At 46.9% G+C, this 15,557-nt stretch overlaps 1 protein-coding gene across 4 annotated transcripts in view; it reads right to left on the bottom strand.

The window, feature by feature from the left end:
• Nucleotides 1-15,557, bottom strand: part of STARD13 (StAR related lipid transfer domain containing 13) — a 155,558-nt gene that overhangs the window by 22,629 nt on the left and 117,372 nt on the right. For all 4 annotated transcript variants that reach the window (XM_037799689.1, XM_037799688.1, XM_037799691.1 and 1 more), the window contains 2 exons: nucleotides 11,352-11,415; nucleotides 746-2,142 (listed from right to left, as the gene is read on the bottom strand). In XM_037799689.1, the coding sequence (XP_037655617.1) occupies nucleotides 746-2,142; nucleotides 11,352-11,415 (1,461 nt within the window). The remainder of the gene's footprint in view (nucleotides 1-745; nucleotides 2,143-11,351; nucleotides 11,416-15,557) is intronic.

Raw genomic sequence — 15,557 nt, 5'->3', positions numbered from 1 at the left:
TCCCAAATTCATTCTCAAAGTGTTGAAAGCTGCTTAGACTGAGACAGAGAGAGGTGGGGGGTGGGAGTGGAGATTTCGCTCACGTGTGGCAGCTGGAGGGTATTTTGTCACGTCTGTGGTGCCGCCACCCCTTGCTGGGTATTGAGGTGGAGCCCGAGGCACAGACGAAGGGTGAATGAGCCCCAAGAGGGATCGGCACTTCAGCTAGAAACCCAGGCGCCCCTAAAGTGGTGCTACTTCTGCAGTGAGGCCGGCCCTGGGCCATTTCTCCAGGGTGCTGAAACAGTCTCTGCAAATCAGCTTTTATGTACTGCATCATCGGCATTTTACACACCTTGGATCTCAGAAATGTCCCAAAGGATTAAAAAAAGTTAAAAATTCTAGGAGGAGACCTTTTAACTGACCCCATTGCATGGCCACGGGAAGTGCCTTCTGTGCAGGAACCAGCAGGCCTCGCAGGGCCTTGCCTTGTGTTTTGCACAGAAGAGTCCCAAAAGAGATTTTGGAGTAAAAGCAAGATTGAAATATAAGGTAGATGCCCAGAAAAATTAACACAGTGAACATGGATTCAATGTCCATGATATCTGTAAAAAAGACATACTTCTGTTCAAATAATGTCTAACCATATGCATCGCTCAGAATAGTGACTAGCACGTAGTAAGTGTTCTATACATGTTTGGTAATAAATAAACAAATCACAAATAATATAACATGGACTAAAATTCCTTTCATAGTTGCCACCCACCTGTTTGGCCTGGTCAAAGAGGCCCCCACACCGGAATCCCTCCTTTCTCCGACCCCTGGGGCCTCCGACTCATTGAGAGACGTTCCATCTCTTTCCACGTCACTGGGTGTGGTCCGACCTTCAGAGACAGAGTTTCCTTCAAAATCTAGGGTGATCTGATTAGGAGAGGGGAAACGGGGTAAACAGGGATCTCCGACCGAGCCGTCGTGCGTCTGCAGCTCAGGCAGGATGTTCCTGGACCAGTCGTCCACCACCTCTCGGAGCCCGTTGACGTGCTGCAGGACGTCGTCTAGATGAGGAAAGAGCTGGTCTTTCTCCAGGTCCAGAAGATCCCCCGTGCTGGCGTACAGGTGGGAGCCGGGGACGTTGTCGTAGACGCTTACTCGGCTTTCCCTGTGGCAGGAAGCCGTGAGCTGGGGCTCCCTGGCGCTGGGGCCCTGCTGTCTGCCCAGCGAGAGGCCGCCAGCCCTCCAGCTGTCCCCATTGCTGCCGTCCATCGGGGAGAGGCTTTCGATGGACAGTGCCTTGGGGAAAGTGCCTGGCTTGTGGTCCTTGGGCACGTGCACCACCAGGTTCTCCTGGGAGTGGAACGCGTGAGTGTGGTTGTGGTCGCCCGCGGCCTGCAGTGCCGTCCCCGCCAGCACGTCCAGGTCTTCCAGGTACATGCCCCCTCGCTTGTGGGCCTCGTGGCACTTCCGTTCCTTCAGGCAGGGTGTGCCCACCCCGCTGCTGCTGTTTTCGGACTGGTTGCTCTCGCTGCTCGACTTGCCCGAGCCGGGAAGCCCCGGCCTGGGGGCAGCAGGGCCCGGGCCCAGGAGGTGTCCGTTGGCGATGGGCAAGCACTGTGTGGCCCTGACGGCCTCCAGCTCCCGCTGCAGCAGGGGGCCACTGATGGACGGGCCCCCCGCTCGCCCCGACCCCTTGTGCCTCCCGTGGCTTCCTTTTGCCCGCAGGGTTTCCATGCGTTTCAAAAGCGACTTGGCCCTGGTCCTGGTGGGCTTCTCATTCTTGGGGTGGAAAGGGTAGGTGATCGTGTCTCTGGGGGGCAGGGGGAGGCGGGTGCCGGCGAGCGTGGCGTCGAGCATGGCCGGGCTCTCCGGGCTGCAGGGCCCGGTGCCGTCGGGGGCCTCGTGCACGCCGCTGTGACTTGGCGGGCCCCGACCCTCACTGCCGCCGCTGCTTTCGCTGTGCAGGGAGGAGACCTCAGGCTCACTCACGTCGGTGAGCACGCTCTCACTGCTAGTGGTGGTTCTCATCCTGACGTCCCCCGACGAGCCGTCTCTGTCCCCGCCGGGAAAGAACGTGTGGACGTCGTCCACGCGGGACCACCTGCGGCTGGCTCTCTGGAAAGTCCATTTGTTGCTGATGCAGAGGTCTTCTTCATCGGAGTCGTCACTCTGAAAAACACCAGTAAACTCGTGGGCAACTCCCCTCTATGTGGGACCCGACTCCCAGGGGTGTAAATCTCCCTGGCAATGCAGGACATGACTCCCGGGGATGAATCTGGACCCGGCATCATGGGATTGAGAACATCTTCTTGACCAAAAGGGGGATGCAAAATGAAATGAAATAGTTTCAGTGGCTGAGAGATTTCAAATGGAGTCGAGAGGTCACTCTGGTGGACATTCTTATGCACTATATAGATAACACTTTTTAGGTTTTAATGTATTGGAATAGCTAGAAGTAAATACCTGAAACTACCAAACTCCAACCCAGTAGTCTGGACTCCTGAAGACGATTGTATAACAATGTAGATTACAAGCGGTGACAGTGTGATTGTGAAGACCCTGTGGATCACACTCCCTTTATCCAGTGGATGAGTAGAAAAATGGGGACAAAAAGAAAATGAAAAATAGGGTGGAAGGGGGTATGATTTGCGTGTTCTTTTTTACTTTTATTTTTTATTCTTATTTTTACTTTTTCTGGTATAAGGAAAATGTTCAAAAATAGATTGGGGTGATGAGTGCACAACTATATGGTGGTACTGTGAACAGTTGATTGTACACCATGGATGATTGTATGGTACGTGAATGTATCTCAATAAAACTGAATTAAAAAAACAAAACAAAACTTGTGGGCAAGGAGCGAGGCTGAGTGGGGACCCCGGTCAGGCTGGCACAGAACTGCCACCTGCTGTCCCCTTTCCTCTGGGGCTCGGGGCCCCTCCACCCTTCATGCTCCGGGTCACCCTCTTTCTCTGATGGCTGAAGGACCCCTCCTCAATTTGCTAAGCTTTCTTCCCTTGGGTTTTCCTTGACTGATGACAGAGAGTGTAACGACCACCTGCTGGATGATCTAAATAACAGAACCCCTGGCAATCTCATTCTACAAAGAAGCTCAACCTGCCGTTGAAGGCACCTGCTTCTTTCCTGAGACTTCACCGGGCACCGAGAGGGCACGATGTGCCGAGGGCCCACTGCAGCTGGCTCCACTCGGCTGGCTCGGGGGCTCCCGGTTTTTGCTGAAAGGCAGGTGGGAACACCTTTGGTGGGGTGTGCACCCCCGCCTTGCCCCCAGCCCAGAGCTGCACCGTCTCACACGCTGCAGCCCCCGCACTCACATTGCCTGTCTGATCTCTGCCTGAATTTACAGCCCAGAGCTGAGTCTCCACTCCCTGAGGCCAGAGCCAGCCTTGTTGGTCCATCTGTCCATCCCTCTCTCCCAGGTGACCTTGGCCAAGGGCAAGTGAGTAAGACTCTCCTTCTCAGGTGAACTGAGCCATCAGCTCCTTCCTTCTCCTGGCCACACACATCGCCGAGACCTGACTCAGAAACCACTTCAGGTCTGCCCCCTCGTTCCCATCTGCACTCTCATTCCCTCAGCCCAGGGCCTCGCCACCCCTCCCCAGCGGTGATGCAAACCCAGGCTCGAATCCCCACTCCGGCACCTTCCTCTCCGTGCCACTCCCTCTGGTGTCATCTCCCACCTCACGCCCCTTCCACGCCCAGCGGTGTCCCTACCGGGCTCGGGGGCACGCGGGGCCCTCTCACCTGACACAGTGGACAGATCTGGCCTCATCACATGGTTCCCCCAATTTCCCTGCACAGTGCTTTCAGCCCCTGCCCTCCCCGCAGGAGTACAAGCCTGGAAGGGATACACGGCACCGCAGCGGGGACCGTCCTACCGTCCTTCCGCCGTCCCTGACCAGGCTTGGGCACGCAGCTCACGCACCACAGTCTCTCTGGGGCCTGCCCTGACCGCTCCCGCAGCTTTCGGATCCGCGCTTGATGGTAGCAATTGCTAAAATCCTAACTTAGGCTCCTGTCCAACCCCACTCCAACCATTAAAGATAAGCTCACGGAGAGCTTTTTAAAATTCATATTTATATCCCTCCTAATGCCAAGCCCATAGCAACCATCTTTTATACATTTTTTGCTAGCTGTATTTTACTTTTGCACCTGGTTTTAAGACCTGGGTCTATGACCTAGTATTTTCAGTTTAGAGCTCTGTGACTTTGGGCAAGTTGCTGACCCTCTCTCTCTACAGTTAGTTTTTCTCACTTATAAAATGGGATTAAAAATAGGCTGTACCTCATAGGTTTGCTGAGGGGAGTTAACGAATTCATACATTCAGTAATCCCTCGAGGAGTATTTGTTTATTTTTTAGTATTTGTTCAAATGCCTATCTTTTTACATATCTAACACCCACCTTCACTCCTCTTTAATTTTGCAATATATTTTGTTATCAAGGAAAAGTAAACAGATGATCAGCCAATAAGTGTTAGGATTTTCACATTCTTGTTTATTCTTTGAAAACCTAGATTCTGACTGAACTGGGCTAAATGACAAATATGATCATTCAAGTATAAAGCAGAAGAAAGTTACAAAACCAAGACACTAACAGAGATTTCCAGAGCTTTCAGAACCCAACAGGAAATTGGCTTCAATTTTTTAAAACAAGGTTTATAAATAAAGCTTTGGTGAAAGGGTTTAAATGGTTGTAATTGTTCGAGCAGGAAAAAAAGGCAAAACTCTGGAATGCTGATTACAAAAATATCCTGCCTCTGCAGCTTTCCTACTACTTCTTCCTTGTGGTCAATAAAATAAACACGGACACTGAGGGTCAGCTCTGCACGAGGCACTGTGGATACTGGAGTTCTGTAGGGCACTTCAGGAAGGGAGTTGACACTACATAAGCATTCTGAAATGGGCCTCTTAGCAAATAGTTTTTGGGAAGGCAAAAGAAGATAAACTTTCAAAGAAAATACAGATATTCTAAAATAGAAACTATAATATTTAGTGTTGGCTCCAACTAGCTCAATCTAACCAAAGCCCAGTTACTGAGGCTACAAACCATATGTGGTTTTACACACCTACTAGTTGGATAAGGATGTCTTTATTTTGGTTAAGAAATTATACCAAGCTGGCTCCTCTGGGCTGGGGGTGGAGAGCCTGCCCCGTCCACTAGGATCTGAGAGCTTATTATACTAGCTGTGGCCAACAGAAAGAGATTTACAACCAAATCAAAGGGTGTGAAAAAGTGTCAACCTCCTAGAAATAAAAGGCCAACAGTTCAGGGAAATTTTGCAGTATTTAGATTGTTAGACCCAAAACAAAACAAACAAACAAACAAAAAAAACTGAAGCAATAAAAATCCAAACCAAAACAAACAAATAGACAAAAAGAAAAATAGCTACTCTGCTTTAATGTCCTGTGCACACAGTTATCAGTGTATGGACCAAAGGGTCGTGAGATGGTTCTTGTCTGTTCCTTCAACTAGCGCAGGATCTTTCCAACTAGTGATGGTGACACACAATGGGAAATACATTTTCTCTCACAATTCAGGGCACATCTACAGATTAAATGAAGGGGAAAATGTCATGCTGTAATAATTACCCTTTCTTGTCCTCTGGCATTTTATAGTCTAGCTTAGTCTGCTTCATTTTCTAAAAAGTGTTGTTTGGGACCCACGGGTTTCACCTGACAACCCTCCTCATGGTCTAAGGGCTCCCGAACTCTAGTTTAAGTTCCTCTGTGCAGTCAGGGGCCAGCAGAGAGTGAGGCCCACAGCCCACCCCCCAGTAATATTTGTGGATGTGGACAATGTTTAAGAAATTATCAGTGCTCATCTGTCTGATGTTTTTGTGGTTAATAGCAAAACAGTTTGTCGTGATTTAGAGATGCAAATGGAGAGCACCAGGAGTTGGATGCCTTTGCAAAGAAAATGACACTTCCCTTTCTAATCTCCTTGGCTTACTAGGCCATCGAAACTCCATGGATGCACCTGGATTTTGGGGAGGCCACATCAAGGGACCCGTGACAGTGCGGCAGCCAAGGTGGTCCACTGGCTGGACACTACCGAGGGGTGTGATGGCCACTGGCTGAGACGCTCCTCCAAGGGGCACTGATCAGAAGATGGAAAGTGGCTGAAAGAGAGGGTCTCTGGAGGTGTGCCTCCGAGTTTTCCATTTTTAAGAATTACTTGAGTGAGGCCCGAGGAACTCATGTTTTTAAAATGTGAAGATGGCGCCAGGTTATTCACCAAGTGACCTTCAGCAAATCACCCTCTTTGAGACTCAATTTTTTCAGCCGTGAAATGAAAGTGATCACAATATGAATCTAGCATGTTTGCCAATGGAACCAAGTGAGGTCATATGTGAAAATGCCAAATACTCTTTAAGCTGCTACATATTATCTTTAACTTATCATCTTACAATAATGTACCCTAAGGTATTTTAAGGTTACACAAAGTGTATAATGTCCAAGATCCATTTTTTTTTTTGAGGAAAGATAATTTTAAATTTATAACTTTATAATTTTAGGAATTAGCTCCTGGGGATAGATTGAAGATGAATTTTGAATATATTGTATCACTGACTTTATTTGGAATAAAAGGTAAAAAGGAATACCCTGAACCTTTTGGAAATTGCTTTAAAATCTCTTCCAGTCAACATACTCTGTGAGACTGGGTTCTCTACAATGAGTGTTAGGAAACAAAACAGAAACATTTTACATATACATTATCCCAACCTAAATTAGATAAGTTAACAAACAAGAAACTCATTGTTAATTTTAACGATTTTATATACTGACATGCAGTGTTTGTTCAAAGTGTGGGTACAGGCATTTGATATGGGCACTTGCTATTTCACTCAGCCTTTTGTTTAGTTATGACAACTGAAAAGCAAAAAGTTGTGTGCGCCTTCATGGTTCTTCATAGTAATTGCTGGTATACACACTTCCAATAAAAAATGTGAAGTTTTGGTAATTCTTTTCCATTTCCTGTTATATTTGTGTTGATTATATCTATTGGAATGCAATTTTGTGTCCGTTGACTCTAACATGAAAACATTTAGGCTTGTATTTTATATAATTTTTTTTCATTTCCTATTTCTAATAATTTATTTATATTTAATTTTACAACGGTGTCTTGGTCTAAGCCAGTTTGGAAATTAAAAATAAAACAAAAAACTGGTTTTCACAGATAGTTTGAGAATCTTGACTCTGGAGTGAGCAAGGATCAGCCAATCTTTTCTGCAAATTGCCAGGAAGTAAATATTTCAGGCTTTGCAGGCTCTGTTGCAATGCTCAGCTTTGCCATTGCAGCCAAACAAGCAGGCCTGGTCTGTGCCCAGAAAACTTTCTAGACAAAAGCAAGTGCAGACAGGGGTTGGCTCCTGGGCTGTCATTTGCCAACCCCTGCTCCAGTGCACAGAGCTGAAGGGCTGCTGTGTGAAAGGGGAAACACAGATCCTGTGCTTCTCTAGAGGAAAGCGCTGGAATCAGGAGGACGAGGCTGCACAGAATTGGCTTTTAGCTCATTATACAGAAGCCTTCTCCAATAATTAGAGTTGAATAAATTGTCTGGTGGTGTAAACAGCTCCTCAAGTTGTGATGCTTCCAAGCCGATGCTGAATGACCTGTGAGGGACGCTCTGAGAATGAAATCCTGTCCTGGGGAGGGGTGGGGGTGGGTGGGTTGGAAAAGATGATCAAAGACCCCTTCATTCCGAAGTTTCCAAGGTTCAAGGTCCTTAATGTTCAAATATATTCTATTCAAGATGCACCACTCTCCAGCCAAGTGAAGCCTTGAATAAAATTTAGTTTTTCTCTCATTTGACTCAGCTGCTCGGAGCTGCCAGGTGGAGGTTTACTTGGTGGGAGGTGCGGGGGTGTGGAAGGCAGTGGGAGGGGTGGCGGGTTGAGGCCCGGCCCCTGGCGACAGCTGCAGCCCCTCCAAAATGCCCATGGAATCCAGGCCAGGCGGTGGCGGCTGCAGGAGGAGACCGCGGTGAGCTGCTTTCCACCTCCGGCTGCAATTTCCCAGCTTCGTTAGAGTGGAAACTTTCACCAGGACTTGAACTTGAAGCTCCCCTTGGAGAGGTTAGACTCCTGTGTCTTTCCCTCTCTCCACGGAATAGCCTGGTGGCTGTCAACCATCTCCATCTCCTACTTTTACTGACATCTGGGGATTCCGATGTCATCGCGAGGCAAGTGTGAACTGTGAGGGTGACGACAAAGAAGAAACGCTTTCCTGACAACGAGCAGCTTCGCGAGGGCACCGGAGGCTTTAGCTTAGGCAGATGGGCCTCCGGTGTCTGGCTTTTTCTAAAAATGAAAGCATTCTTAACTGAAATTGTATATCACTCAGAGACAGATGCCAACCAGACATTCCGAAAGGAAGGGCTTTTGTTTTTTTTAAAAAAACTTCTAAATGGAATTTGGCCACATCTTTACAGTGCAACATGAACCACACAAATCCACAGCTGCGAAGGCCGTCAATCCGGTGTGACGCAGAGGTTTAGAAGTGCCCCTTCCGCAGACGGGCACTGGAGTCCATGGCTGTGTCTGGCCGGGAGGCACACCTGGGCCGATCCGGGTTCTGCAGGGTGGGAGCACCGCCAGGGTCGGCGGGCTCTGCTGAGATGCCACCTGCCTGGGTCTTGGTAGATCTTTCACCCAGGTGATGGCCAGGAGTCGGTGGGCTCTTCTCCACCTAGCTCAGAGACGGGAAGGGCATCTTGAATCCTTAGAGGAACTCCCTCCTCTTCTGCAAGATGGTCGGGGAGTACCCAGTGGGAGGGATGGTGACGTCCATCTTCCCAGTGCTCGGGGAGTGGCGGGTAAGGTACAGGAATGGCACGTGCCTATGCAGGGAGGGACGGCTCGTCGTGCGCAATCTACAGTCTTCTCTGCACGTTCTGTCTTTGTTCAGCTTGCCCCCTGAATCTTCAGAATCGAACAAAATCAGATGAGGGTGAAGTGTAAAGTGGGGCAATGGAATGAACAATGCGTTTGCCTTTAGAGACCTAGAGAAAAATTTCCATGCAGACAATAAGCAAATTGGGGACCTTAGTGCAGAAGTTGGGAAACATCCCTCTCCTGTAAACAACAGTAAAAATACTGCTCTGCAGGTACTGCTGGGAAAACCCGACCCCCTTTCGGTTCTTGGGCTAAGAGCCGGAGGTCGGCAGGGCTTTGCGCAGTGACAACCTCTCTGCCCTCCCACGTCTGCATCTGAGAAATGGAGAAGGTGACAAGGACCCATGCACGGCGCAGAGTGATCGCAGTGTTTGCTACGCATGCAGCCGCCACGCCAGCTCACACAGCCCTGCACGGCCCAGGGAGTGGCCCCGGGGAGCTAAGCCACCTGGGGACTTCACTCCAGGGACCTGACGAATGGGGGCCTCTGAAGATGGCAGACGAGCACGATGTTTCTGTTCCTTGCATAACTTCACATGGTGACGCATCAGGTAGAAACACTGCTGTATTTTTTTTCACCCAAATTAACTAATTCTAAAGTTAGTTGAAGGTTCATGTGGTGCTTGGTTGTTGGGTTTCACATTCTAGTTTTGATCCTTTGGTCTATTCTTAGTCTTTTTGATGAATTGATTTTGTTGTATTTTATTGCAGTCAAAGGCCTCGCCTGCAGGGCAGATCCTCGGAGCGCGTCCCAGGAGTCCCTGAGAGTCACGAGGGGCTGGAGACTGCACATCAGGGACAGGAGATGTGAAATCCGGGCCATGGCTCCCGAGGCTACCATGTGAGAGGCGACCGTTTTATTCCAGCGCTCGCATCTGTGCGGCCGGCCGCGGAGCAGGGGCTGCCGGGTGCCAGCTGTGGTCGCTGACTCAGCGAGTACCTGGAGGACACACCGCCCCGAAGCCCGGCAGCCATGCAGAGGCGCTTTGAGAAGGAAACACATGAAGAGCCTGACACATGCTATTCGAGGCCGTCTCACATGTGGGCTTTGAAAAACTGGTGATGGGGCAAACATCCAACCCCTCGAGTTCATGGAACACAGATCATGGCGCTGAGTTTTGGCATCTTCTTTTGTGCTAAAGCAGAGCTGGAGTTCTGTGTCAAGACCCATAGACCCGCCCCTGGAGGGGCCCACACTTCAGCCCCATGAATATTTCTCTGGATATTGCTTTTCAGTCTTTTCCCTCCTTAACTTAAATCTTTGGCACTGAGCTCGAACCCCAACTTGTTTTTAAGGTGGGGTCAACCGAAATTCATTTGCGTTTTTGGTGTGCTATTTTAGGGCAGAAATTCAGGTTAAAGTTGTTTTTAAAGATTAGGTTACTCAGGAGCGACTCAAGACCTGTTAGACTTAACGATTTCTCTGTTGACCAGAATAAAGGACACTTTCTTTGGCTCTGAGCTGTTTTCTCCATTTTTTCAAACCGTACTGAGGCTCGATTTGTAACGTGCTGGAGATTTTAAATGAAAAAAGTAGTTAGCAATCTTAATTCTGAATTTCCTAAACAGATCGGTGTGGTGAGAAAGTGACAGAATAGCATGTGGTTGGAAGCCCTGGTTTTGGGGTTACACACTCCTGGGGTGAAAGCTCTGCCTGGCCACCAGCCAGAAAGATTGTGAGCAAATCACATAACCTTTCTCAGTTTACCTTTCCTAATCTAGGAAATGGAGAGAATCCCTCAGTGGATTAGATACAACAATGGATGGGAAGTACTTATTGCAGCCCCTGGAAAACAGTTAGTGCTCAATAAAGTAGAGCTTCATTTCAAAATGGAATGTCCCATTTTATTCATGCACAGAAAAAAAGTGTGCCTGGTCCTATAGCAGGAGGGAGCACGATGGCTTTTAAAATGGAAGGAAGCTCCCTGTGGCTTGAGAGAAGCACAAGGAAGAAAAAAAAAGGCGAGGCAGGCTTGGCCTCCTGTTTGTTGTTCCACTGCTCCCTGACTCCTTGTACAATTACAAAATGAGCCTGTCCGAGAAAGAACACACACTTGAAAAAGACCTGAAATAACGAAGCAGTGGACACTTGACAAGCGTCCGTAGATCCTTCCTGAACTCTCTTAACCTACTAATCATTGTGGCGTACTCAATTCTAATATGAGGTTGACATTTTTGACTAAATAAACCTCTGAAAGATGGCCATAAAGAGGTGAGATATTTTATATCTTCATGCAAATCCTGTGGTAAAAATTAAAGCAAAATAAAATGGTGAAATCAACCAATGTCACCCTGGGTTTATCATGGACTGACTTGTGATGCTTATGACAAAATGGGCTATTCAGAGAACAAACGTAGGTGGTTGCACATTTCAGATTTTTGCTTGGGTTTGTGTTGGTTTCCACCAGCGAATGCAAGCGCTTTCTCTTGGTACAGCTGTGGTGTTAGGAAGATGTGGAAACCTACCTTTTTCCTTTGGAAGTTCACATCAAGTTTCATTGAGGCACACTTATTCAGTGTATTGAGTCGTCTAGGAAGAAAGAAAAATGTAATGATTAAATATGATTAATGACCCTAAAACCTCTTTCTGGTTTGATAAGTCTCCTTCATTGCTAGTAAAGCCAAAAGTGCAGAAATATCAAGTCAAGTCCCAGTGATGTGCCGACCCACAGGCACACCATAAATCAGTTCCTGTTTGTTCTCCAGCCTCGAGACCCGAGAGGACTCTCCCATCGAGTCGCCGATCTTGCCCCTTCCGCTCTCTAAACCAGGCCCCTCCTGCTTCTCCGCCCACTGTTCTTGGAGCCCACGGCCCAGCCACTCAGCCACATCTTCCCCAGCCCCTCGATTCGTCTGCCACCTCGACCTTCCATCGCTTCCATCCTGTCGAGCCCCACATGCGGATGAACCCCACCACCTGGTTTCTCCTCTCCTGCTCGCTTGACTATAACTGGATTGTTGGATTTAATTAGAAGAAAAACTCACATGGCAGTGATGAATTGTACATTTTTGATGTTCCCCCTTACCTGGGCTCCTAGCAACCGTTTCATTTCTTTCTCAGGTTGGCTCCCAATGTCAGATCATCAAAAATATCCCAGTCCCTCGGCAGCTGTCCCTTATTCTTTTCATATACCTTTCCTTTTGCATAGATTTTATTTACATGCGCATTTATCCTGACATTGTCTCTTCATTTCTGCTTTACAAAAAGAGATGGTCCCACTCTTTTTCAAAGTTAACCCTTTTTTATTCCAATACCTCCCACTTCAGTTGGGACTTTTTTTAAATAGAGAAATCATGGATCTACAGAAAAATTACGCATAAAATACAGGATTCCCATATACCACTAGCCTGGGACTGTGACACCTCATTTATGCTCTCACACACTCAGCAAACCCTCAATGTCTTCCTTCTCTTTAAGCCCATTTCTGTCCTAAATTAACTAGCCGACTAGTTAGCTACATAAATGGCCATAATCAAGCAAACTATCAATCTTCCTTCAATCCTACCTCTCCCTAACAGTACTATACTGTAACTACCCTAACTTTCTCCTTCCTTTTACTACTCAACTTGCTGAGAACATTCTCAATTTTCATTCTCTTCAACGCTCTGCAATCTGATCTCATGAAATTCCCTTTGCAAATACCCTTGATTTATTCTATATTATCACCTTCACTTTTTTCCATCGTCATGTACCTTCATAATACTACCCCTTTGGCTCCTTTCCCAATCTTCGGTGGCAACTCTTTAATTTTGTTTTTGTTTTATTTTGGTATTTGCCTTTAATAAAATGTTTATGCTGTGTGTCAGTTTGGATATATTACGTTTTCCCAAAAGCCATATTCTTTAATGCAATCTTGCGGGAGAAGACTTATTAGACTGTTGATTTAGGGTGGAAATGTTTGACTAAATTATTTCCATGAAGATGTGGACCCTGCCCATTCAGGGCAGGTCTTAATTAAATCACTGGAGTCTTGTAAGAGCTCACAGACAGAAGGAGCTCAGAGCAGCTGAGATTGACTTGGGGAGAGATGCTTGGGAGCTGACAGAGGCGCTCAGAGATGCTTGGAGTTGTGGACAGAAGGACATTTGGAGACGCTACGCTAAGGACACAGGAGCTGAGAGAAGAGCTGAAACACAACCCGGGACCAGCAGATGCCAGCCACGTGTCTTCCCAGCTGACAGAGGTGTTCTGGACACCATTGGCCATTCTTCAGTGAAGGTATCTTCTTGTTGATGCCCTAATTTGGACACTTTTATGGCCATAGAACTATAAATTTGTAACTTAATAAATCCCCTTTATAAAAGCCTATCCATTTCTGGTATTTTGCATAAGGGCATCTTTAGCAAACCGGAACATGTTTTTACTTCTTGACCTTTCAGTTTTTGTCATTACCTATTGCCGTCTTTCTATGGCAGAGGAAGATTTTGTTTCTCTTACCACAACTCCCATTCTTTACTATGGACATGCACTCATGCCCACACACTGCATCCTCCAAATATAGTTATATCATAATTTTTGGGAAATCAATATTCAGTGTTAATTATGACGCTGTAAATGCTGTTCACACATATATCACATTCGACTTTAATTTCCCTTCTCAACTTTTTGTTATCCTTGGCGTGAATCATCTTGTTTATTTATTTGTTTAGTTTTCTATATACTTATCACTAAATATGAAATTCAAACCCAACCCTCCCCCAATTATCTAAATCTCCTCCACGTTTGCTCAAACACATTAGATGGTCCATCAGTTTAATATGCCTTGGAGACATCTGTGGACCTTCTGAGCACGTCCAGCTAGGACTTGCTGCCTTGCTTTATTTTAAATTATGAGCAGATCAGCTTTCTCAGCACCTTCATTCTCCGACTTCCTCCAGGATTCTGGAGCAGAGTTGCAGAAGAGGACTGGGCTTCTCTGCATTTAGGATGTAGGCAGCTGTCACTTAAGCCCTGTTTGAACCTTACCTTCAACCACATCTGCTGTCCCCCAGTCTGGGGACTGTCTCACTCAGAGTCCAGGCAATGAAATCCCAGCTCCTGCTGATGGTGGGGAGCAGAGTGTCCCACCTGGAGACTAGGGGAGTAGATCCAGGGCTGACCTACGTTTAACACAGACCTTCAAATGACCCTCCTCTTTAGAGCCCCGTTCACCCCCACCTCTACTTCCTGAGTTCTTCTGTATGCAAATGGAGTTATTTTGTATGTTCCTCACTGACCTCATAGATTTTATGTTTCTTGGGTTTGCTGAGTCATCTATGACATCTTTCTGTTTTTCTGCTTTGAACATTTTGTAGTTATGATCTCTCTCTTTGTATGGACATTGTCTCTTTGTAAATTAGTGGGAATTTAGGAACAAGAGAATTCAAGTTTCAATATCCCACCTTTGACCAATTACCGTTTTAAAAACATTATGGTTGACTTACATATAACAAAATGCACATACGTTAAGCTATCAGTTCAATGAGTTTTGGCAATTGTAACTGCCCTCAAACAAGATAAAGAGCATTTCTTCACAAAAGAAAGTTCTCTGGCCCCTTGTGTACCTTTACTGTCAATTCTCGCCCACGACAGCGTCCCTACCACACACCCAGAGGCGGCCTCTTTCTGGCTTCCATCACCCTAGATTAGTTGTGCTTATTCTTGGTCATCATCTAAATGGATTCATGAAGTATTCTATGTTGTGCAGGTCTCGCTTCTTTTCCTTGACATGGTGCTTTGAGTTCGCACCATGTTGTGGATGTAACTGCGGCCACGTCTTTTCATTCCAGAGTGTGAAGGTTTCACAATCCCTTCACCTTACTCTCTGCTGATCGACATTTCACCTGTTTCCCATTTTGGCCAGTGGCCTTTTAGCCACCAAATCCCAAAGCTTCTTTTTAGAAGAGACCTACTTGTAGCAATGGACACTACCCATCACCCACCATTCCGTGAACTTTTCTCCTCCTGGCATTTGAGTTTATGAATCTGCTCATCCCATTGAACAGCATTTCTTTCACCACCACCTCGCAGGGCTTGCTCCTAAATAATTGGTATTTTTTTAGAATTCAGACCACAATCCTTCCCCCTTTTTATTCTGCATGGACATACTGAAATATCGCACCTCATCGTAAAATGGACTACCCCTCTGATGATGGCCAAACCTCTGTTTCTAGCTCAGATGTCTCACCTGAGCCCTATAGTGAGGGCTTCTTCCCATCAGTCTCACCCCTTTGTGGGGTCCTGCTGGCCCCTCAAACTCATTGATCAAAACTGAGCTCTTTGTATTCTATTCAAGACCCATTTCTCTGTTTAATTTCTTGTTTTGATTAAGAGCATCACCAACAGGCCACCCAAACTAGAAAACTAAGTTACCTTGAGATTCGGCTTTGTCAAGCTCTACTTTGGTTTGATCGCGAAGTCCTGTTGATTTTTCCTCCCTAACAGCTTTGAAACCTTGCCTCCCCTTTGGCCCTCAGTAAGTCCCTTCTCACCGTTCACTTATAAATCTGCACTGGTTTCACTACCACTTCCAATTCTTCCCCTTGAAGCCAGTTTATTTCCAAAGATTTTTATCACGTCGCTCATTTACTTAAAAATGTGTGATGACTCCCCTCCATTTTCGGTCCCGCTGACTCTATGTTCACTAGAGCAAAGAATGAGAGGCAATTCTGGAGTGGAAGCTGGTCGTGCAG

This window comes from Choloepus didactylus, chromosome 12 (genome assembly GCF_015220235.1).
Source record: "Choloepus didactylus isolate mChoDid1 chromosome 12, mChoDid1.pri, whole genome shotgun sequence".
Lineage (NCBI taxonomy): Eukaryota > Metazoa > Chordata > Mammalia > Pilosa > Megalonychidae > Choloepus > Choloepus didactylus.
This window is presented reverse-complemented; position numbering and strand designations above follow the sequence as displayed.